Source organism: Toxotes jaculatrix, chromosome 9 (assembly GCF_017976425.1).
Source record: "Toxotes jaculatrix isolate fToxJac2 chromosome 9, fToxJac2.pri, whole genome shotgun sequence".
Classification (NCBI taxonomy): Eukaryota; Metazoa; Chordata; class Actinopteri; family Toxotidae; genus Toxotes; species Toxotes jaculatrix.
Window position 1 is genome coordinate 29145549 of NC_054402.1, and position 25532 is coordinate 29171080.

Genomic DNA, 25532 nt, shown 5'->3' on the forward strand with positions numbered 1-25532 from the left:
TGACTACTGTTACAATCCATATTATGGCAAGAACCACTCAGCTAAGTAAAGAGAAACGACATTCCATCATTACTTTAAGACATGAAGGTCAGTCAATCCGGAAGATTTCAAGAACTTTGAATGTATCCTCAAGTGCAGTCGCAAAAACCATCAAACGCTATGATGAAACTGGCTCTCATGAGGACCGTCCCAGGAAAGGAAGACCAAGAGTTACCTCTGCTGCAGAGGATAAGTTCGTCAGAGTTACCAGCCTCAGAAACCGCAAATTAACAGCACCTCAGATTAGAGCCCACGTAAATGCTTAACAGAGTTCAAATAGCAGACAGAGGAGACTGCGTGAATCAGGCCTTCATGGTCGAATTGCTGCAAAGAAACCACTACTGAGGAAGAACAACAAGAAAAAGAGAATTGTTTGGGCCAAGAAACACAAGGAATGGACATTAGACCAGTGGAAATCTGTACTTTGGTCTGATGAGTCCAAATTTGAGATTTTTGGTTCCACCTGCCGTGTCTTTGTGAAATGCAGAAAAGGTGAGCAGATGGTTTCTACATGTGTGTTCCCACCGTGAAGCATGGAGGAGGAGGTGTGACTGTGTGGGGGTGCTTTGCTGGTGACACTGTTGGTGGTTTAAAATTCAAGGCACACTTAACCAGCATAGCTACCACAGCATTCTGCAGCAACATGCCATCCCATCTGGTTTGCACTTAGTTGGACCATCATTTATTTTTCAACAGGACAATGACCCCAAATACACCTCCAGGCTTTGTAAGGGCTATTTGACCAAGAAGGAGAGTGATGGAGTGCTGCGTCAGATGACCCGGCCTCCACAATCACTTGACCAAAACCCAGTTGACAAAACAGCCAACAAGTGCTCAGCACCTCTGGGACTGTTGGAAAACCATTCCAGGTGATTACATCATGAAAATGACTGAGAGAATGCCAAGAGTGTGCAAAGTTGTCATCAAAGCAAAAGGTGGCTACTTTGATATATATATCGAATATAAAACATATTCTGGTTGGTTTAACACTTTTTTGTTACCTACATAATTCCATATGTGTTCCTTCATAGTTTTGATGTCTTGATGTCTATGAATCTACAATGTAGAAAGTAATAAAAAATAAAGAAAAAACACTGAATGAGAAAGTGTGTCCAAACTTTTGACTGGTACTGTACATGCACATAGAAGTGCTTGTTTTTGCCACTGTAGATTTGCCAAATCCATCTGTTTATAGCACCAGCAATTCAAATCTCCTCAGTAACTTCTAATCTTTATATTTACTGTTATTAGTAATCAGTCTTCATTTGTTTCTGCATCCTCTTCTTTGATTATCTAAACACTGGAATTTAATTGAGAATTTATGTTATGGTCAGGTGTCTTGTTTATATCTGTCTTGGAAGTAATGTTTTGGTTTATTTTGGTTTATTTGCTTGTTTGTAGGATATCTCAACATCCTAAAAAAAAAAAAAAATGGTGGAAAGTCAGACCAAGGAACCAGTGATTAGTTCAATGTGAATCAGGATTCAGGTGCAAATCCAAGCTGTTTTTTCTTAACACTGCAAGATAACCACTGTACTGGCATGAGTGAAATAAAAAAAAACTCTGTGACATGGATCCTGTGATTGTCTATTTCTGTTTATACGTGGGGCACTTTAGGAAAACACTAGTCACTGCAAACTGAGGTCAACTTGAGTCTAAAAACATTTCTAATGTGGTCAAGGATTTTCAAATAATTTTTCACTGTGACGTTATGGACAGAGGGGAGTAGAGTTATATTTAACTGCATACTGAGCCACAAAGTGGTGTCAGACTCTTTTTGCCCTGTTGGCCTTGTTGCCACACACACGCACACATTTCACAGCCTTAGTAGCTGAGGTAAAAATTGTAACTTTAAAATATTGAGAGGCAAAGTCCGGTCTGCGGGTTGTTCATGAGTCTTGTTTCTCCATTTAATGTAAATATAAAATTATGGATGGGATCCATGGTTTTAAGTACAGTTGCAGGAAAATAGTTAATTAAACAATGTCATAAATATTTATATATAATATAAATATAATACAACTGGTGTATGAACAGAGAAGGTCATTGTCAGGAGAATTCACAGTGAGTGCATTGATAATGTCTCTGTTCTGTCTCCTGCTCGCTCTACCCAGGCTCCACCCCCCACCTAAACCAAGTGGGGTATTTCCAGTAAATGAGAATGCATCTCACATGGAGAACACACTGTGTGCTGCATGAGTGAAAGAGCAACTCTGGACAATGTCCAGACCTGATTTTCCTGACACTGTCCAGAGTCCATATGTGAAAACGGTTTTTGGTTAACGCACAACCCTGCAACATTTAAACATCTTGTAGCTTGTCGTTTTTATTTACATGGATCATTTACAGTCATCTCTTCAGCCAACTGTGGCTGCTGAACAGATGAGAGTGGATAAATGCAGATTCAGATGTGTGTTTTGTAAATGTGAATTTTCAAATGTGAATTGTGAATTTACAAAAACACATCTTAGTGGTTTGAATGGATATTTACATTTATAATAAGAACTGAAATGATGTAGACTGCAGTACATTTCTTTTTGTACCCAGAACCCAGAAGCAATGGCAGTGTAAGCTGTGAGCTATAAAACAACTTGTCCAGACCACACGAAGGTGACTACTGAACTGCAGACAGTCGGGCCCAATGGTCATTCCAGCACCTATCACCACGTTAATAAAACAAGCTCGTTCTCAACCTTCAAAAACACATTCTACTATCCATTTATCTACTGTTAGTGTACATTCTATGAAATATTATTAATGAGTATTTTTTATTTTGTGTATTTCACTGGCCAAACAAATGGTTTTGTGGTCCTTTAAGTGAGAGAAAGAACATATAAGCAATAAATGTTGTATTTATTACTGTGAGTTAAGTTTATGATGGAAACATAATTTACAAGTTTGCCTCTGTAAAAAAGTTAAAGTTAAGTTTTTTCATTCATATCCGTTAAATCTGGTGAGCTGTGGCTCAGGTGGTCAAACAGGTTGGCAGTTCGATCCCCTTTGCCCCAAACCCACGTTGCGTCAAGAAGAGCATCCAGTGTAAAAACTTCTGCCAAATCAAACATGCAGATGGTGATCTTTTGTGGTGACACCTAACAGGAGCAGCTGAAAGGCCACAACAACACGTTGGCTTTGTGCACAGAGATGGAACTTATATTACTTATATTTACTGTTATTGCTGTGATAAGTATTTTTGTGTACTTATTTCTTCTTCCAAAAGTAAGTAAGTTCATCATTTAACAGTGATTTTAAAAAAAGTTGTTTTTTTTTGTTTTTGTTTTTTTTTACTTTTTTTAAAAATAAATTTGCAACTCCTGCATTAAGTGTTCTTTTTGTGGTCTCTCTCTCTCTCTTGTTTTTGTGCTAAAGCAAATATTCAAAGCAGAAGCAGAGGTCTGTTTCACCTGCAGTTAAAGTTAAAAAAAAGGGAAGAAGACACTGTTGTCTCCTGGTTAGAAACAGGTGGAGTTTTCTGCATCTGCTACAATGGTACAGTGAGTCACACTGTGCTGTGCCCCCCTCCGCCTGGTAAAGCAGCAGGATCAGGCACTCTGAGGACACCATGTGGACAGACATGGAAGACAGAAAATAAAAAAGCTTGTGTAGACAGAGGACCGGTCCCAGTATCTATACTCATACTTCAGTGTGCATTCCCAATACGTCTGAGAGTCTGTACATACATGTACTGTACTGTAAAATATACTGTATTCTATTTTATTTTACTGTCAAAGTCTAAACAGACCACGAATACTGTACATAACACACATATAGTGTATACAATGTATGGAATGTGTTTACTGTATATAGTAGATAGTGTTTGCTATTTCTGTAGTTGGTTCTGCATCTTTAAATTTGAAATATATATAATATTTTGTATATCATTACTAGATTTGCTTTATTATCTTTGTTGAGCGTTTTTTTCCCTCTTTGACTGCATTGAGCTCTGTCTCACTCTTTATTCGGTGAGGACCTTGTGATCTGTTTTCATTGGATCTCGGCGTCACACTTCATTGGCCACAGAAGTGTCTCAGTCCAAGTTCCACGATGCCGTCCTCCTCCAGCATCTGAAGCCATTTAACTCTTTCACGCAGCGTGGTCGAAATAATAGCCCATTTACGTACAATTAAATCATTTTACACACACACACACACACACACACACACACTGCACGTAAGTGTAGCAGTGTTTGTGGCACCCACGTTAGCCAGTTGGCTAGCTGTCTGTCTGAAGCGTGGAGGCTGCGTGGAAAATGACTTCGGTCTGTTGTCAGGACCCACTGCTTCCTTCTTATCTCTGCAGCAGGTACGGAGCTCAGCACCATGTTATACATGACGTTAGCGTTACGCTAATGCTAGCTTAATTACGCAGCTGGCTGACAGTGGCAGACAGTCAGCGGCTGTGGTGGTAACAGCTCTGCCGGAAGGCGCCCACCCTGACATACGCGTTAGCAGGGAAAACAGCTTACTCTCGTTAAAAGTTATTTCATGTGTCAGTCGTTATTTTGTGGCCAACAAGAAACGACAGATCAGTCACTGGAATTGTGGAAATTATTTAAATAAGGAGTTTACAGCCTGTTTTAGATTAACAGGAGGACAACGTGTGTGGTAATTGTTGGGCTGCTCCTTAAATGTAGATGAGTCGATTAATCAGTTGAGGAGAGCCCGATTCACTGCGCTGTGATGCTTCACAGTGCGCAAAGCAGCATAGGAATACCACCAGGGCCGAGCAGGGCACACTGTAAACCCCTCAGACAGTGTGTGTCTTCAGGGTTACGATACAGAATTCTGGGCCTTATACATGAGTAGTTTCTGGGGACCCCCTTCTTCTCCGGATACATGTCCCTCAGGTGTCTTTTGAACATTATTATTATCATTATTATTATTATTATTTTATTATATATATAATAATTGAGCCAGCAACTGAACACAACTGTTCATACGACATTCAGACAAGTACAGGTAATAATAATATGTGCTTAAATCTGCAGTTAGTGTGACATGTCTTCACACCAATCCTCTTTTCTCAACATCCTGGAGCCAACAGTTACCGTGTGATGCTTTTACTGTGGTGTAATGAGGTTTGCTTGGAGGATCACTCTTTTGAGAACATGATGTTCTTCATGCTTAAGTATTTATCATTCATAAAGGTATAAGACATGCTAAAAAATACCATCTTAGTTTTCTAAGCCCTACATTGAGAACACTATGCTGCACAGTAAAAAAAAAAAAACAACTTAACAAGACTTCAGTGGAGTCAGGTTTTATTTGCAGAAACAGAATCAACTCTCCATTAAGCACTAGCCTTTACATTGCAGTCTGTGCAATTTCAGGTAGAAGAAGCTGGACAAAGTCATCAGGAAGTCCAGCTCTGTCCTGGGCTGTCCTCTGGACTCAGTGCGAGAGGTAGGAGACAGAAGGGTCCTAGCAAAACTGTCATCTATGCTGGACCATGAGTCCCACCCCCTGCAGGACGTCCTGTCAGCTCTGCAGAGCAGCTTCAGTGACAGACTGCTCCACCCTCGGTGTGCGAAGGAGAGATTTAGAAGATCTTTCCTTCCTGCTGCTGTCAGACTCTATAATGAGCATTGTTAACACACACACTGATTCCAATTCCATGCAACTATAAGTGTTATATCTATGTGCAATAACTCAACTATTAGTGTGCAAAATTATTGTGTACGGAAGTCACTCAACAACCTCCAGCCCATATTTATTTATTTATGTATGTATGTATGTATGTATGTATGTATATTTTATTTTTTACAGCAGCTGTTTTCTTAGTTTAGTATCTTGTTTTGGCCATATTGGTCTTACTTATATTTTACTTTCACTTACTGGACTGTAATCTTGCTGTTGCTAAATGCAATTTCCCCACTGAGGGACTAATAAAGGATTTCTTATTCTTATTCTTATTCAGTACTATCTGTTTTAGGTTTTCAGGCTCAGTTTTTAAAACAGTGGTATGTGAATTTTGTTCTCACTGGGGGTGAAATATCACTCGAAAGTTGAACTGCCTTTGATGTTATTGTTGTAAAACAATTGCTTGTTATAGCGTTTTTTAACCACTACTTTGTAAGCTCACCTTGTCGCATGTCCTCAGCAACAAATGAGGAACCTGCCACTGCTCCACTCTCAGTGTTTCTGAAACTGAGGGCCATATGTTTCCTGATGTTAAGCTTTGCTGGGTAATGTTGAGAGATAAGTCAGATGGCATTGTAGATATGATGATGATTAATTTGTGTTAGACAAGCTAGATTCCTGGCTGTGTTCAATCTAAACTGCTGATTTTAGCTTTGTTTTGAAAGAAATTTGTCGAAAGTTCTTTTCCTGCAGTTTGCTTTATTTCCCTTTCCTTTCTGTCCTTGCTTTTTTTTTTGTTCCCTGATTTTTCTGTCTTGGGGAAAGACATGACTCACATCGAGTGCTCCAGCCTCCAGCATCAGCAGCCACTTGACTCAATTAGCTGTGTTTAGGTTAGTGTCAGAGTAAGGACGCAGAGGACACTGCCCACTTGAACAAGACATTCAACAGACAACCAGGTGGACACAAACCTGACAAGCTCCAACTGCAATGTGGACATTTAATACAAGGTAGAACTGATGATCCACATTGGGGTAATGGCTACTGTAGTGGCAATAAGTTAAGATGAAATCTGTGTAAATGTAAGACTTGATAAAGTCTGGCTGAGAAAGGTGTTAAGTATGCTGTCATTTACTGAAAGTTAATTAACTTTGGTGGGGCATTTTCATATTTTATTCTAAATCAGGCAGAGGTAGGGACACTGTGAAACTGTATAGAATATTACATGACAGTCATCATCTTATGTTGCCTAAAAAGATGTTATGTATATTGAAAATGTTGCCTCTGGTTTCCATGAGCTGCAGTAATGGACTAATTGTGTAGAAACTGCAGTTACAGTGAACCAGTCTGTCAGGGATCCTGGGGGATATAACAAATTCAGCATAATTAACACATATCTGAATGTTATTCATTAGTACAGTTTACCACAGTATATATCTTGTTAGAACAAGCCAGACTCAAATCATGGTTGTGGATATGGTCCACTAAATGTGTCATCAGTCTAACAGACCCCTCTCTTCTGCTTACAGCCTTTCCTCCAGATTTTTGAAGCTGGCTGCAGGTATTTCCCTGGATCTAAGGATCTAAACCAAATCAGGACAAACAGCTCCAGAAGGACACTTGAGTCTTTGTGCACTGTTGTCCACATATTTTTGGCAGTATAGTGTAGAAAATACATGTGTAGTACGACAGAAAGCTGGGTTCTTACTCATTCAGAAGTCAGTTAACGACTGAATGTTCAACAAAGACACGCTTCACACAGCCCATAACATTTTCCAAGTTTAATAGTTAAAGAATGAAAAAAACACTGAAATGTTTTTGTCGTCACATACAGACCATGATTTGGCACAAAATCCCCCACAGTCCACTCCGATAAGCAAAGTCACAGAGGCACTTTCATCATGAGCAGGCCAACTGTGAGCCAGTGAGCCGATGAAGACACTGAGGAGCCTGGAGATCAGAAACACCCATAAACACCGGGGACTTCACAACCGTCTCAGCCTCCTGGAAACCTCAAATAAAGCTAGGAAAAGAAACTAAAAACAAAAAAAGCATGTCCCTCCTGATCTAGGCAAGTGTCTTGAGTACAGGAGGGTGGCGTAGGTAGGTCAATCTGGAGATTCAGGTGAGATGGACAGTACTGACTTTCCTCTGTGGCACTCAGCATGGACAGTCCACAATCATGTTTTATTGTTTTCTTTTATTTAGACAAACCCAAATAAAAGGCACATAAAACATTGCGCATATGTTTACATAATTATTCTCAATGGACATACATTTAAAAAAAATGTAGGAATGTTTTACCTTTCTGCTAATCAGAAAGCCTAGCCTTCGTATATACAAAAATTACCATTGTTAATGTTCTAATACAAAAAGATTTATAAAAGGTTATTTTTTTTCTTGCATGTGTCTGTCATAACTAACATGTCCTCTGAACTAAATGGTTTGTACAAAGATATACATTCATTTGCCTTCACATCTGCCAAATTCATCATACAAACTTCACAGAAAATAAAAAATAAAAATCATCATCCAAATCATTATTTGGCCAAATAAATGTTTTGTCTTTCACATTAGGTTGGAGTGACCTTGACTTAAATAAAGATCTCAATTCATGTTTCAAGGTTGTTCCTGAAGTATAGTATGATTACTTCACAATCATTAGGTTTAAAAACAAAAAGCTAATCACATAGTTTGGTTGCCAGACCTGTGGGGCTCTCGGCCGTCTGAACTGATGAAGGCTTCCTTCACAAAACTTTCCATCACACAGCACATCTAGAGGAGGAAGCATCAACGTGTGGAAAAGTCTTGCAAAGTATTTCAGGCACACTTGTTTACGGCCACTGGAGAAGGACAAATGACATCACACACTTCCTTTCATCCTAATTTTTTTTTAGTGTTTTGTTTTCATAAAAAGTCACTAGCCTTCTAATAATGGTTGTTGAACTCAAACCTACTCTGGACAAGCTCAGTCATCCACATGCAACATTGGAAAAAGAATAAAACAAAGATGGGAAAAGAATCAATTTCCAAGATCATAATGCCAATCCACATTAGAGCATTTCCCTTGGTGGACACAGTTGGCATGCATACAATGAAATTAATGGGCCAAACATCTGGGCTGCCAAAATGCAGATGTGGCCAGATGAACTGTAAAACAAACACCAATCATTCATTCTCATTTCATCAAACTGAAATGCCCTTGTTAAGTACCACTCTTCTGTAGTGTGCACATCCTACAGTTTGCTGCAAGTGCTTCAAAGTTCCTGCACTAAAAAAGGCCCCTAACTACAAATAGGCTTCACATCTACAAACTAATTCACACACGTGCGCACACAGCCAGGGAACTGTGTGGGACAGTATGCGAGCCTGGTGCAGGAAACGGTTGGGGCTGAGATCACAAAAGAAACTTGTTAACATGCTTGCTCCTTTGTTCAGTCACTATCCATGGGCTTGGCAATGACAAGCCCACATCTTTATCCAAGTGTAATTCTGGACCTAGCATGTCCTTTAAACCGTTCAGTCGTTGTGAATGTGTGCAAGCTCAACAAGTCTCACCTTCAGCCATGTCACTCTCATATGGGGACTCTAGGCAGATCTAATGGAAGATATGATTCACTTTTTGCTGCAATTTTTCTCCTTCCTCTCCACTGACTCCACTGATTATTCCTCCTTCTCTTTAAAGGTTAATGAACTTCCAATTAAAGACTCAGTGTGCTTCAAATAAAGTGTTTATCCGATCGTGTAACAGCATCTGAAAACTCCTTTCTCATGACAGAATCTGGAGAGGCTGCACCTGACAATTTGCGTAAAGTTTCCAAAACAGACAATCCAACAATCACGCCCACTTTTTCCACTGACTGGACAGGTGTGTGGAGGCCTGTCAGTTTTCCTGTGAACTACCAAGTGAGACACTGTGAATGTCTCTCAGGAGAGACTGTCTCAAAAGTGTGAGCAGTTACTCCCATTGGTACGGTTCATGGCATCCAGACTAGACAGACACACCTAAGGCTGTGGGAGGAACTAAACAGGTGAACTGAAGACCATCTGCTCTGACATTAGGCTCTGCACTGCCATCAATTCAGGACCCTATTTGTTTCAGCTTAATGTACGATGAATCCACGTATTTGCTGCACCACAGCCCAATAAGACCATTATGGAGGAGACTGACAAGACTGCTTTGTCTCAACAAACAAGTGGGAGTGGGAGGAATTCATATTGCTGTCTGATATTTGCCTTTGTGCATCACAAATGTGTTGTAGTAATAGGCATCATAATGTAACAGGACTGGTGATTTTACAATGGCCAAACCCATCCAGTGTCTCCCAAATTCATATACTGAGTGCAGCCCTGTATGTTTGAATGATGGCCTTATTCTGGTCCAGTCGTTTGTTGCCACTGACAAAGTTAAGTGGTTCACAGTCCCGATGATGCTCAAACCAAAAACACCCATTAGCACATGGAAAGGGTGAATGAAAAAAGAACTGTTGCATGCACTCATTTATGCAGCACCATGTATGCAAACACCCACACAGGATCTCTGTGCAGCTGTGACTTGTAGTGGCAAGGTTACATATTTACTTGTCATATGAACATGGTTGCAAGTTGTCAGCCTCTGTGTCCCCTGGCAACATGAATAATGCTAGTGCCACACTCTGGCATCTTGCTCTTTTTCAGGTACACCTGAGCTCTGAGCGGGAAAACAACACCTCCTTTGTGATCACAGCCTCAATTTTCCAGTAAAGATAAATTGCCAGGAAAAAAAAAAAAAAACAACAATTACAAATAAACAATGAGCTATGCAAGTGAGACCTACAGAGAAAATTCAGATTAAAAAGGACAAGGCTGGTATTATTTTGTCTCTTTATGATAACTGACCATTTCCATGAAGGCGCTCTAACCAAGGATGAGTTTATCCTGCTGACAGGTCTGTGTTGCTACAGTCTGATATTGCTAACACCATGCCACAGAACTCAGTTTTTCTAAAACTAATAAAAATGCAAACAAGAGCCACACTGCTGCACTGTATGACATGTTCCTTCAATAACAATCACATGGCCAGTGTGTATCGTAGAATAACCGGGTGGCATAATTTTTAGTCTCTGAAGAGTAGCACCGTGGGGAGCAGATGGCATGCGCTTGCAAGCAGTTCTGGCTTTTCACTGCTTTGTTAGTTTGACAATCTAAGGGGAATAAACTACACTCAGTGTTCATCTCATTGAAGAAGTGTGTCAACCAATTCAGTGGTACGGCTCCTGCATGTGTTTGTAATAGTTTTTGGACAGCAATGATGTTCCATGGCATTGGAAGCATTAGCTATATCAAGCTGTAACAGATGGTTCCTTTTAAATTGATTAATTGTTGGTCTTTTTATGGGATTTGTTGATAATAAAAAGAAAATGACACCAGTCTTCTCCTTTCACTACTCTGCTCATTTCTCTGTCCTCTCCTGGATGGACGGCCACATAAGTGGTGATATAGTTCTTGCATTGCTAGCCTGTGGTAAGCAGAGAGGTTCACTCTACCACAGGTAAAAGGCAATAAAATAGTGTTTCATATTTACAAAGAAATGGTCAGTGTGTAAATTGAACATGGTTTTAAAAGACTATTCTCAGTAACCTTCCTGAGTTTGACAGTGATGGGATCCTATAACTGCTAAAGTAAACAATCTACCCAACTGAACATACCACAATGGGTAACTTCAGGACTGCTTTTGTAGCACAGAGTCTAGCGAGCCACTGTGTAGCTCTTTTGACCTCTACAGTTAAAAAGTCCTCAGTAATCAAAATTTAAAATCATCTGACTTTGATAATACTGCCATTTTAAGGGCAAAACCTAGGGGACATGCTTTCACTACGAGACATTTCCTCTTAGCTGTCATGTCCTGATATAAATACATTAAAAAAATCCAAACAAATGTCACAGATAAACTTGTGTAGAATATCCAGCAGTGAGGAGTGACTGGTTTCCAGCAATTTTAAAATACAGACATGGGGGAGTTGATGGTTGATGGATCTAAACAACCTCTGAACCATCAGTGAATTCCAAAACATCATTCACCCTCCCCCATAATGGAAGCTTTGTTTTTTTTTTTGTACTTGAACTTTAAAATACATTAACTATTAAATACTGATAAGTCCACTAAAATAACAATAGGAAAAAAAGAATATGAAACAAAATTTGCCTCAAGAAGAAGCATTTAAGAACAACTCTGGCAATACACTACCATTTAAGGAGTTGTTAATGTCTAAGGTATAGTAAGGTATCACGCATCACTCATGTTTGAACTCAGACGCCCAGCTGAAGAAATCACTTTCAACTGGTCACTTTTCAAGACCAACATTGTCCTCAGTGGCTAAACAGAAATGAAAGAGTTTCAAAAAAAAGGGCCCTAAGAGGGTTGGACTCTCCACAGCATACTGCTGCAATGAGCAGACTAACCCCCACCTATCTGTCGTAGAAAAACAAACTGCCCAAGTTTGTAAAAAGGGGTAAGCAAGGGATAAATATAAAAACAAAATATGGGTGAACACATAGCAGCTGAAAATGTAATAACTGCCCAAGAATTTAAACCTTGTCAAAGTGGAGGAAAGTACTCTTTTTGGTTTGAAAGTATGAAATCTGATCATGATTAACTGCCAGTAATGAAAAATTTAACATAAATATACATATAACCGAATATGAAAATGCTCCAAAAAAAAAACCCAGCACTATTATTGCTATAATGGCTGTTGGGAAAGATGCAACATTTGAACATAAATTCAGTAAGCACCAGTACATGCTGGCTTCCACTGTAAAATTAGTCAGACAGGGTGTCCATGCCACCCCTCCCCTCACAGTCCCAGTGGTGATAGTACAAAGGGGAATGAGGGGTGGGTGCCTGAATAATATCATTACTCTGGGTTTCTAAAGAAAAATTTCTGTCCCTTGATGGTCTAAATGCTGTTTAAAGGTTTTCCGTTTATCTTTAAAAATATATAATTTCACTATACTGGGAAACACTATACTTAGAAAATCTTTGGTATAAAATGGTCAATATTTACAGAGAGTAACTGTATCCCATTGAGGTCATGTCATACTGGCATGTGAAGTTATCTAAAATGCTCTGCCACCTGTGACACCATTCAGGTAATTCAGGCAGTCAAGAGGTAACAAACTTGATGTTTATCTGAGCCTGACAAGCTACTCTTGCCTTTGGCGAAAGTAGTCTGATGAAATACAACTTTTTTTATAGCTTTCAACTGTGTATAATAGATCAGATCAGCAGATGGAGAGTGGAGACCAATCATATCTGGTTCTAAAGACCATCTTTGAACAGACAAAGGGCTTACAATCTTCCACTCCACTCCGTATAATCACCTGTCATCACATGACCATACATGACGCACATGGGTTCCATACTTAGATCACGCAATGACAGCTCTACAATGACTATGAATACAAACAAATGACAAATTATGCCATAATGATTCCTGAAAACAACCACTGGTTACTATCTATGTGGCTGTATTACATTAGTTATCGCCTTTTCAAATTTAATACAGTATCAACCCAGTGAGCCGGCCGTTTTATAAGGATTTGACAGGGTCATCTATTATCAGGCAGTTAAAACATTTTCTGCTGTTACATAGGCTAAAAAGGTTCTACCATGGGGGGGATGAAGGCAGAACTTGGGATAGAAAAGGCATGCTCTCCATGGGCCTCATGGCAATGTTGAGTGGCCCAGTGATATTCATGGGCATGGGAGTGGTGATAGCAACTGGGTGGGCAATATTCATGTGTGCCGTTGTAGGGATGTTGACAGAGGCCAGGTTCACGGGGCCAGTTATGGTGACAGGGTGCTGCAGGTTGACCGGTGATGTGATGTTGACCGTGCTGGTGGCGATGTTCATCTGGGCAGCGATTGTGACGGGGTTGCTGGCATTGCCACCGCGGTTCATAGCTGAAGTGATGGCTGCAGAGTTGGTGACTGGCGTTGTGGTGGCCGAGTTGTTGTTTACACTGTTGGCATCTGTGTTTAAAAAAAAAAAGACAGAAAAATAAATTTAGGGCTGGTTGACCTTACAGAAATATATTACCCCTCCAAAAAAGGAAAGCCAACAGCCTTCTCAGTTCCTTGGCTGTTTAGCAGGGTCACTGAAAATGTCAATACATCATTAATACATTATGTCAACAGTGGTAATATTGTTGAAGAAACCTACCTTTGTGAGAGTTGTCAATTAGGACTTGGAAGGAGTTATTTAAAATCTCTCCTACCGTCAACTCACCTGAGGGGTAAATTCAAAAAGCAGGATCAATAGACTAACCAGCTAACTGTCTATTTGCTTTAATTCAGATTTTAATTTTAAACAGTAACACATTATCAAGGACATCATAAGATCTGTGTATACCTAAGGCTGGATTCACACTACTCTGCAGGACTGTCAGTCTGACCATCTCAGATGAGTTCAGGGCCAGCACATCAAAGGGTCACTGTCAACTTGTTTCACCCACGCAGTGAAATAGTCAGCTCACTGCTAGAGCATTTCCGATCCAATCTCAAGTGGGAAATCCCAATCTTTATCAGACATGTTTGCTATTATAACTGGTAGTTCACAATAGCAAGTGGATTTAAAAGGCTATTTTACAAATCATGTCAAAGTCGAGACAGAAATGACAGTTGGGTAATGCAATATGGCATCTAATGATCGGTCAGGTAGTGTGGATCTAGCCTAAGTGTTATGGTCCAGTTTGTGGTTAATTTAAATGATCTACTGATCCTGCTTCATGAAATTTAACCTTACATTAGCAAAACTCTACATTTTCAAAACAGAAGAACCTTAATTACACCAGTCTTCAGAGAAAAGAACTGCTTCTGTATTTGAATGACATGGTACAACGTGAAGAAAAACTGGCCACTTGTGTTTTGCAGATTTGTAGAGGTTGTAATTGAGTGTCAAGGGGTTTCTGCTACTAACTACGTGATTACCTTTTCGTGGCCCTGAGTGGTTCCACTGCCAGTCACTTATGCCTATTCAGAAATACAGACACATATGGGGTTACAAGAGCAGAGGGCAGCAGTGCTGGGAGTCATCTTTAACAGTTGGCATGGTCAAGTTGTATGTATGTGGGTCGAGCATGGGGCTTCACAGTTTTTAGTGGTGTCAGATAAACAAAAACTGTTTCTTTTCTTTGATAATTATCTCTGAAACCAAGGTCAGAATGCCAAACAAATACTCTAATCAATTTATGATTAAAAGCATTTGGGACATTAAAATGTTTGAATTTAGTGAAGGATGTTTTATTAAACTCTATTATGCTTCAAAGGGATGTTTGACTAGAGCTGTGTCGATAAAATTGATTCTCCTATTCTCATTTTATTTTGTAAGGATTGATTCGTATGCGCTCATGTACGAATTCGCGTCATCGAATTCACGCACGTGCGCATGGTGTGAAGCTACCAAACAATGAACATCGTCGGACAGTAAGCAATGCTTAGTTAACGTTAAAAATAAAAAAGTGCAAACTTGGGCATTACTAAATTACGTGGGACAGTAAACACTGCGTACTGTCTGACGCCATGTTCATTGTTTGGTAACTTCACACCACGCGCGCATGTGTGAATTCGATGACGAGAGTTCGTACGCGAGCACGTACGAATCGATCTTTCCAAAATAAAATGAGAACAGGAGAATCAATTTTATCGACACAGCTCTATGTTTGACTACACAAAAAACACAGACTATACTCACCAAATGAATTAGTTTACATTTACATTACACAAAAGACAAATTTACACTAAAATTACCCTTTCGCAGTTGTATGCCTCCACCAACCAGTCAAGTTACAGTTTACGTCCATGTCTGTCCAGATCTCTGAAGGTATTTGATAAAAGGGATTAACTGTATAAACGTCCAAGTGGATGTTTGTTCCTCATGCAATGATAATTGCTGAGATATCGTGTTCACAAGAATGGAACAGACATGAGGTTGCAGTGACCTTTGACCACCAAAATGTAATCAGTTCATCCTAGAGTCCAAGTGAATGTTTCTGCCAAATTTTGAAGAAATTCCCTGAAGGCGTTCCTGAGATATCACGTTCTCGAGAATGGGACGGAGGGATGTATGAACCATCATACACATAATGCCTTCAGCCATGGCCGTCACCGAAAGAGGCATAAAAAAGAATGGTCATGATCAGAGCGGCAAAGTTCAAGATAGTTTGACTTGTAGTCAGGATTGTAACGCAGTTTGTAATGCAGGCTTAATTAATGCAGTCATAAATGTGTAGAGTCACACCCCATGGTGATTTGACAAAACCCCAGAGCCACAGAAGATATTATAAAACTGTTCTCACAGGCTCCACATGAGTAATTTAACCCTAGTGTATAATGATGAATTTAGAGAATTTAGGTTTACAAATGTTTGATTTTTCTCTCACACCTATTTGTATAATGTGAGTGTTTTTTTTTTGTTCTTTAAATAGTTTCATGTGAACTGTGCATCGGAAATCTAGCAAAGATGAGGTACTCAGTAGTCAGGATGGTTATAGACCCATTTGCAATATTTTTGAATATGAATACCCCATCAGGGGGAGCTTCTTTATTATTCATTATTCAGACCAACCAAGACCAAAAGACAGCTGTTTTAAAAGTAAGCATGGACAGGTAATCCCACCAGAGGAGCAACACCAACAGCAAATTTAACAAGAAATGAGATTATATAATATAATATATATATTATTTATTATATACTATCATGTTTGTTTGTCAGTACAGTGTGTGATCTAATGGTCTAATACACTTCACTTCAAACAATTTTTAATGCTGGTGTAATTTACACAGTTTGTGTTAAATGGCACTGACTGCAAATGTCAGATGAGATGCAGGCTTATTGGGATTTCTCCATCAACAGGAGTCATGGACTGATCTTATGTGAACATACTGATACCAGTAGCAATAGGAAGCACAGGAGCTGTTCCCCCAGTTAAAGAAAAAAAAAAAAAAATCAATGTTCTAATACAAGTCAGGTAGTAGACAGTTACTTTTCCATTCCTGGTCTGTAGTATACTTTCAAATCAGAGTAGGACTGGAAACTATCATCGCGCTAGCAACACATCAAAATTGACATATTTATATGAATCAAAGGTACACTGAGAACAGTACATCAAGTTCAAGATTTGATTTAAAATGCTCACTAACTGGTCCCTTGGAGCATGGGTATCAGTTCGATTACGGCTAAAACTAAGGCAGTGTTCAGACAGACGCATTAAAAAAAAAAAACAATGCCAGTAATTAAATCAAAAGACATCATTTTGTTTCGTTGTCTCTTCATTCTTACTGCCACATTTGTTCGACATCATTCAAAGGAATATAAGCCAGTGGTCTTAATGTAATATTCATCTGAATCAGCAACCTTGCAATTGGAAAGGTCATCATGCCGTTAAAAATAACTGAGATGCCCATTTTCCTAAAAATGCAAATGATATGAAGAAGGGCTGACTTCTGAGTCAACAACTGAAGAAGTGGTAGTCTGCAGTTCAGTTCCACTGTACATTAAATCATCGCTGGATGAGGGGGTTTTAACAGAAATCCTTATCCGTATCATGACAAATTATGTATCAGATATGTTAAAGGCCTTTGGGACGTTTACATATGCGTGGCAGGTTATGTTTTCATCACAGTTTAAAGTTGGATACTGTGGAACCGTTAAAATGAAGAAGCAGGAACAGCTATGTGGAGCTTTAAGAGAAGTGAAGGAAGACAAAAAGGTGGCCTACCTTTATTGTTACATGGGTTGCTGAAGCTGGCCTGGCCATGGGTCTTGAGGTGACTTGTGATGTAGGCAGCACTTAGCATTTTGCCACAGATGTTGCAGGTCACTTTGCCTTCATGCCTGATCATGTGGGAGCGCAGACGGTCTTTGGTAGCGAAGGCGGAGGTACAGGCCTGAGAAAGAAAGAAAATATTGTTTCTTTTTTCTCTGAACACCTGAGGAACATGTTTGTTTAGAAGCATGAGGAACTCATTCATTTCCTTGGAGCAGAGATCTGTACTGTGAAATTCGCAAGAAGACTAATACCTATAGAAACAGTATCTAGGCTGTCAAAGTAATAGCTTCCGGGTGGCACCTAATGTCTAATCTTATCTGGTCTTTAGAGTTCTCAGTGATGTTACTGTGGGTATTAATAAGTCTAAACAGAGCAAATGTGAAAGCAATATTGCAGAGAGGAGATTGAGTCATGACTCTTACCGTTACTTGGCACTTGAATGGCCTTTCTGAGGAATGGACATGCTTGACATGACAGCTTAGGTGATCAGGTCTGCAAAGTGAGATGAAAAAAAAAAGAATGAAAAATTAAAATCCATTTAGGTTTAGTCTTACTAGTTGGATCATTCCATTCACGTAACTGATTAAGTCTGGGTAACACAGCAGAAATGACACAAAAAGATTCTAACTTCATTGCAAGTGAATTGCTGAATGCACCCAGGCACACTATGAATCCCTTTAAGTTTACACATATTACTAATACAATTCTACATTAGTTAGAATGAACGCCCTGTGTAATTATGTTATGCCTGCCTTTTGTCAATCATGGTTATAAGTGGACATAATAGTCATTAAAAGGAAAAACGATGCTCAGCTCCGTTCAGCTTGCAGTTTTGCTTTACTTTCTTTTTCTAATAGAGCTGTCTCGAGTCCAATCCTAAAATTAACAATCAGGACCAATCTGGGAGTATTTTAAAGGATGTATTTTTGATAAACTTAATAAAAATCCAGTTCTTTCTTCACTGTACTCTACTGTGTGTTGCAGCACTGATCTCCTTTATGACAGGACTGAGAGTATTTTTGCTTACATGAATGTCAAAATATATTTGTGCATGCCAGTGCAAATGACGGAATGAATCCTAGTTTTGATTGGCAAAATAAAATGACAGAGTTTTAGCCAGCTTTCAGTGGTTAAAACTAAAAAGAATTCCGTGAATAACTAGTTAATAGTGCCCTCTGCCGGCTGTTGATTGTTTTCAACCAAAGATCTTTAGTGAGAGAAGACATTCTATAACACAACTGTACAATTGGAACTGGACTGAGTGTTCTACTGCTTCCATTAACAGGATAATCCATCACCTTTTTCCAATTAAACTCTCAATCATTTCATATAAGTAGGCTGTTATTTCAATGTGTCAAATGCAAATTTAATCAGCTTTTACATAAATTTAAGTATCAGACTGGAATCGAACTCACAAAAAAAACTTGATTGGGCTATCCTTATTTTTTATTTCATTTTTCATTTTTGAAAAACATTAACTATCAAGCACTGCTTTTTCAACCAACTATAAAATAACTGCCTAACTCCATCTGTCTAACACTGGAAAGAGCAATTTTTTTAACAAGTGCCCTAAAGTGTAAAAGTGTTTCCATTTACCACTCAGAGAGTTTAGAAATTATGTCCACATACCTGGAGAAGCCCTTCCCACAGACAGAACAGATGTAAGGCTTGTGAACACCACCATCATGTGAGCGGACATGGTATGTCATACGATCCTTCCTCTTGAACCTCTGCTGGCAGATGGGACACTCAAACGGCTTCTCATCAGAGTGCGACAGCTTGTGGCGGTTGAGGTGATACACATCTCTGAAGGCTTTACCACACATGTCGCAGCCGTGATTCTTTTTCACTGGCTTGGGGGGCTTCTTAGGGATGGTCTGCTGCTGTTGGTGTTGCATTGGGGTCATGATACTAGTGCCTGTGGATGTTGACGTGGTGGCTGTAGTCAAGATACCGGCTACAGTAGTAATGTATGATGGGTTCGCGCTATTCTCACGCGGTACAGTGGATATGAGTGGCACCATGGTAGGGGCTGTTTGTGTCTTCTTAGGCCGTGAAACCATCTTGATGCCGGTGTGGCAAGACTCATGACGCCGCAAGTGGTAGCTGTCTCGGAAAGCCTTGTTGCAGTAGCCACAGATGAAGGGCGTCTTTGATTTAGGTTCTTTTTTGACCACAGCCACAGGAGGCCCACCACCACCTCCTCCCCCAGTCCCACTGGCCACATTGTCTTTAAGAAGTTCTGCAGCACTGACAGGGGGTTTCTGGTCCAAGGGAATGGGCAGCACTGGTTTCTGATCAGGTGGCTCCGCTCCAGAATTGAGCAAAGGCAAGAGACTGTTCCCAGCCACTTGGTGCTGGTGATGCAGAGCCTCGTTGGCCTGCTGTAATGAGAAATAGAGAGCCAAATTAATTAACATCCTTAGACCACATATAAAAGGTTATGCGACTGTTGCAGCGTGTTTAATACTGGCAATCAGAACAGCAGAAATATTTTGTATACCTTAGGGCTGGGCAATATGGACTAAATAAAAAAAAAAAATCACATTTCACTCTATATATGTGTATGTGTGTGTGTGTTTTCTTCTACAAGGTGGACTAAATTTTCAGTTGTAAGTTAAAGCCAAATGTGAGATGTCATAGGCACTATAACAAAAACCTGTTTTTCACAGGTTGAGAATTTACTTGTAGTGGTGAGGAGTGTGGTGTGTGACTGATGTGCATGCTGTTCAGTTTCTATATAAATATACCTTGAAAAGTCGATACACTGCCCAGCCCAGCTTTATTTTCTTGATGCTGAGCTGTTTCTTTCTCAATCTGATTGAAAATCAACCTTAGGCTTTGCACAGCGCAGCTTTATTATGCAGGTATGTATGTAAATATCAGACTGTACTTGGTACTGGCTAAAATAATTGCACGGAAAATACTATGTCCATACCGGGATATGTTAGTAAATCAAAATTAGCAAAGTGAGAGGATAAAGTATCAGTTATATTTTTGAAGAGACAGTAAATGCTTAAACGTACTACCCAGATAACCCAACATAAAAGCATGTAGTAACCTGCATGTTGAACTGGACTATATTAAATGTGAAAGGCATCTAACAGGTCTTCTTGTAAACATTAATGTGACAGTAACAAGTCTTAACCCAGAGTAAGCAGTTCAGAATCAGATTCATTGTAGGGTCACACCTCTACAGTTACTCTAAACGACAACTAAACTGGTTTGAGAAAGGATGGTGGAGCAGGTGTTTTGCTCCACCATCCTTATTAGAAAATGATGCATCTGAAAGTCTGAAAAGCCAAAAAAAATGATGTAGACAATAAAGAACTGAGAAATGTGCTACTCGAATAAATAAAGCAATGTCAGGCAAAGAAAACGCAACCCAACAGCAGTTTCACAAAAAAAAACTGTGTAGGGAGGACATCTTAAGTCTGCAGCTGCTGGCAGGCATTGTCCGATTGGTCATGGCAGATCCCCAGTTGGATAGGACGAACAGAAGGCGGGGGCCTGTATGAATATTTTGGCCAGGAAGAAAGCAGAGATTCACATTGTAACCAGCAACTTTACAACAGGTCAGCCCAGAGCCTGGCGATTGAGACAGCCTTGTTCTATTCTGTGATCACCATTGGGCAGGGTTAAAGACCTGACCCATGGCTTTTTCAGGTTCAGCCAAGCATCCCAACACGGTCCGTCAGGAGGGGGGATGTGGTCTGTGGGGGCCAGGATCCCAAGTGCTGCTTTTTTCCCCACTGTGCTCTTTTATGGACGACACAAATCCAAGCGCTGATGCACTTATGGCCCATGGAAGGGGGGGGGGGCATTCAGCTGCCGACAACATCCCTACTTAGCACAGGCGGCCACAGTATGTGTTTTAAGCGTGGTGGAGAGAGCTGGGGGCCGTCACAGGTTGTCGAGTCGCTTTTATATCCGCCACACTGTAGCAGTACTCAGACAAGAATCATTACTGCAATTAGCATTTCTCCTAGCATATGTGTATGCAAGTCTGAGACGGCCAAATGCACCCTCTTTCTCAGCAAGAAAAGGGAGAGCAGCCTGCTGTTCTATCACGCTGCTCTGATGATTTTGATACAAATCTGCTGTGAAGGGTGAGGTCCCCTCCAAGATAATACTACTGAAAAAGAGTTTGGAGCATGGAAATTAACAAGAAATAGTACAAATAAACCTACTTGCCTCATTATTTTTTTCCACTGCAAGGCTGGGTATGGATTCATGATGGATTCAGCATGACAGAGTCCCATTTGACACAGAGGGATTATGTCAACAAATCTGTCTCTGAGCAATGCTGTTATATATAATGCCTTTCAATTGTCTCTATACAAACCTCAGATGACAACAATTATGACTAAAAACAAAATTGGTTTACAATTTCTTGTTTAAACAAGATTTTGTCTGCTTCCTAGTGAAATACTGCTTAGATAATAATATTTCCAAATATGTTTCTTACAAATATAACAAGGTACAAAATGGAAATCATCACTACTCTAAAAAATATCTTTTTAATTACAATGTGGCCAACATTTGTGAAGCAGTTCCCACTGTACCAATGCCAGACAGCAATAGCAACCCCATTGCAACAACACCTACAATAACAATAAGTGAAGTTGTTTTTAAAGTTGCCTAATTAGATGCTTCATCACATGACGTGAACCAAGTGGACACTAAATAATACGCCACCTCATAGTCTAGTTGGCCCTGTTCAGACCTGGCATTAACATGCTTCTTGGGTGATCCAATCATATGTGGAGTACAGGTGTGAATGCACCCATGATGCATTGTGGACACGTTTGAGATCTGATCACTCAGACCACATTCAGAGGCGGTCTGGGCCACGTAAGGCGACGTTCTTTTAGGTGTGTAAATGCAAATATGTCCTGGGTCACACTGAAGGGCTGCTTACTCAACTGACATCCTCTGTGTAAGCGGATGTACGCACGCGTTTGTAAACATAATACAAGTCATGTAAACCCTGTGGGCTGGCTTTGTCCACAACATCTGAAAAGTGTGTGTCAAACCTCTTGAGGAATTTGGTTTGCCTGGAACACGCCAAAAATATAGACGCAGTCTGTGTTGTTTTGATTTCTTCTTCTTCTTTTACTTTGCAGTGGACTACGCACAGCAGGTGTACTGCTACCTCCCACCAGTATAAAAGCAACAATTCAGGTCTTTGCAAACAGAATCAATGTACATGTTTATTTGTATATACAGCGGTGAGGTGAGATGAGATGTGATCATAAGTGGTAACTCAAGATGCACACTAAGATGTATTTGGTATGAATCAGGTGTGAACTGATGTGCTTAGAGCTGTCCACTTGTGACTGAACCACCTGAGATGCATGTTATTGCCAGGTCTGAACGAAGCCCTTGTCTCCTACACACCAGCTGCAGGTATTCTGGCCATGTTTGCCATACAACCAAACTGTCACAAATACTAACCACTAACAGCTTCATTGCTTTAGCAGTGGTGCAAGGCAGCCTACACACATGGTGATTTTGCTTTAAGTATGACAAATACCATGGCAACTGAAGCTTCATGAGATCTACTGCTGTGAATGTCTATGGACTGTGTGAACCTGTTTTCCAGTACACCCATACACACATAATAATTTAAAAAATACTTTAATGGAAAAAAGAGGATGAGTTAGAAAGCTGAAACAATAGTGACAATGGGAAAAATACTCTCAAAATACCAGCCTAATGCAGCACAAAGGGCATCAAATTTTGGTATCTGAACACATCATATTAAGCTCCTGCCATACTCTTTGACCATCTCAAAATCAGAGTCCTTTTCTGCCTTACCTTACTTACGACATCTCCCAAACAACAACAGCTCTGATCTAACACAACTAACAAATTACAAATGTGACCAGGCTTAGAAAAACTAGTTATTTCACCAACTGCAATTTCCCCCACTTAATGCATCACCAAGCAAAAACAGAAGATAGTAATTTTTAACACGTGCTACATTTTTAGTCATAGTAGTAGCCATGTCAAAAATCTGATGTCAGGCCCTGTAAAAGCCTTTAAGATGATGCACAAAACAACTTTAAGAGAGAGATAACCTGTGAGTTCCATAGACCACTGCAGTAAGAAACATCCATTCCCACCAAATTACATTCCGCCATGCCAATAATGCCACTGGTACAGTTAGGCTAAATGTTAAGTTGATACAGGTCACTGTATAAATTCAGTAATTTTAATTAATACAGTTAATCCTGCAGCAGTTCTGGATCAGTTCAGGGCCTCTGGTGCAGTGTTTTATTTATCACTGCAGCAATCAAACATTGCACTATCTGGTAGAACTCAGAGAGCCAGCATTGATGAGGTTCATAGGGATTGTAGCATTTACTACAATATGTCCAAGTGATGGATTGATTAAGAACTGGATATATATATAAAGATTATTTTTCTGGAACTACTGTGTATATGTATTTCAGTTTATTGCCATCATTAGGAGGATTTAATTTCTCAATTTACAGAGAGCAGGAGAAACTATTCTAACGATTAAGATGTTTCTGCCCTCCAGGGAATGCAATTTCTGCATGCTGCCATAATAATATCATATTTTGTAGTACCACAAATGTGTTGAGTTTTGGCATGTGCTGGCAAATTTAAACTAGAAACAAATTTTGTGGTCAGTTGGCGATAGAACAATAGATACTCTTGTACTGTTCAAAGCCTCTGAGGTGCTGTAGATATATTAAGTTATCCTCTAGTGTAAATAAGCGGAAAAACAGTTAACACTGAATGGAGACATACAAGCTGCAACTGTATGTCAGGAGCAGGACCAAAAGTCCATTCACGTTGATTTACTGACCCATTTAATGTTAATTATTTAAAGTTTTCTAATGCACTTTGCATACAGTTGAGTAGATTAACTACTGTTCTTTGTAGGCCTTTTCTTCATAGAATCTCAGCTCCAAAAATGTACACAGCGTTACTTGCACACCCACCGAGAGGCAGTGTTATATATGGATAAGCGAACTAAATGTACCTAGTGTACAGATGTGTCAAACTAATGAGCCTTCCCACGATTTAGGAATGTCCCAAAAAGAAGTTGCACACGTAACATTGTATTTTTCAAAACAAAAGGCCATGTTAATACTTTAAAGTTACGTGGTGGTTGGCGTATAGAAGTTTAAGTGTCCAGCAAAAAGCAACAGGTTTATTTTTCGTTACTTTCTTGTTTGCGCTCCGTGACCATAGATTTGCGTTAAAATAGTAAAGTTTGGAGTCTTACGTCTGGCTTAATCACTGCTGTCCGCGTGCTAGGCAGCCTTCAATATATAGCGTTAGCTTTGGCTAACAACTTGTTAACGACCGGGTGTAACATTAACGTTGATTAAAAAAAATCATTCGATTTCCTTGCTTCATTGACATAATTATGGTTGAACGTCTCAATAAATCACTGCCCATCTATTATCGTTATCTGTCCTGTGGCGAGGATTGCTGTGGTTAGCTAACCCGTTAGCCAATTAGCTTAGCATACCTACATGCAATAGCAATAGGTCGACCTACTAGCTAATTTGCTAGCGCGCGCATCAACTGCAGTGGCAACAAAAATTAGCTCCATGGTGATTTTGTGCAAACTGAGACAAACATCACACTACGATACGAGACAGAGTTCAGATAATTTAAGCAACACCACAGATGCGTCCTTGGAGAGTCTCTGTTGAACCAGACACAGCCGGAGGTCTCGGGTTCGATCAAGCTGTTTAGCAGTTTGCTACAGCAACCCACACAGCAGAGCTAGCAAGCAGGCTAACGCTACCACCTTTGTTTTGCTTGGCTAACTCTGATTCATTTCAGAAAGTGATATAACATATTTGGCTAACAACATTTACGCCATTTCGAAAACGTTTATGCAGTTTCTCAGACTACTGTTCTACGGTGCCACTTACTTGAAATAAAAACGTACTCCAGCTCGGTTCCATTGCAACACTTGGGCTAAAATCTGCAGGAAACCTACAAGGAATCTACAACAAAGCAGCTAAACATGGCAGCTATAACTTCCTGTAACCCCCAGGGCTAAACCAAGTCCAGAGGACTTTTTTTTTAGGACGTGTGGACTCCCGTAGCATTACA

General features: G+C 39.9%; 1 protein-coding gene across 3 annotated transcripts; it reads right to left on the reverse strand.

The window, feature by feature from the left end:
- Positions 1-7386: 7386 nt before the first annotated feature.
- LOC121187084 (vascular endothelial zinc finger 1-like) lies at positions 7387-25453 on the reverse strand. Of its 3 annotated transcripts, XM_041046185.1 has the most exons (7): positions 25349-25453; positions 19056-19810; positions 17849-17918; positions 17376-17544; positions 14587-14628; positions 13820-13885; positions 7387-13629 (listed from the first exon to the last, which is right to left on the reverse strand). In XM_041046185.1, exons 1-7 carry the CDS (start codon positions 25379-25381, stop codon positions 13262-13264), a joined length of 1503 nt encoding a protein of 500 aa, XP_040902119.1. In that variant the 5' UTR covers positions 25382-25453; the 3' UTR covers positions 7387-13261. The 3 variants fall into 3 exon arrangements, with proteins under 3 accessions (XP_040902119.1, XP_040902120.1, XP_040902122.1); XM_041046186.1 differs by lacking the exon at positions 13820-13885; XM_041046188.1 differs by lacking the exons at positions 13820-13885; positions 14587-14628.
- Positions 25454-25532: the final 79 nt, after the last annotated feature.

Bases quoted from the DNA above. Each gene is read 5' to 3' on its own strand.
- LOC121187084 (XM_041046185.1), bottom strand. From the start codon at position 25,381: ATGGAACCGAGCTGGAGTACGTTTTTATTTCAA. The intron at 17,919-19,055 runs GTATGTGGACAT...CTCACTTTGCAG, and splicing joins TGTGGGAAGGGCTTCTCCAG to ACCTGATCACCTAAGCTGTC. The intron at 14,629-17,375 runs GTAGGCCACCTT...ATTTCTGAATAG, and splicing joins CAACCCATGTAACAATAAAG to GCATAAGTGACTGGCAGTGG.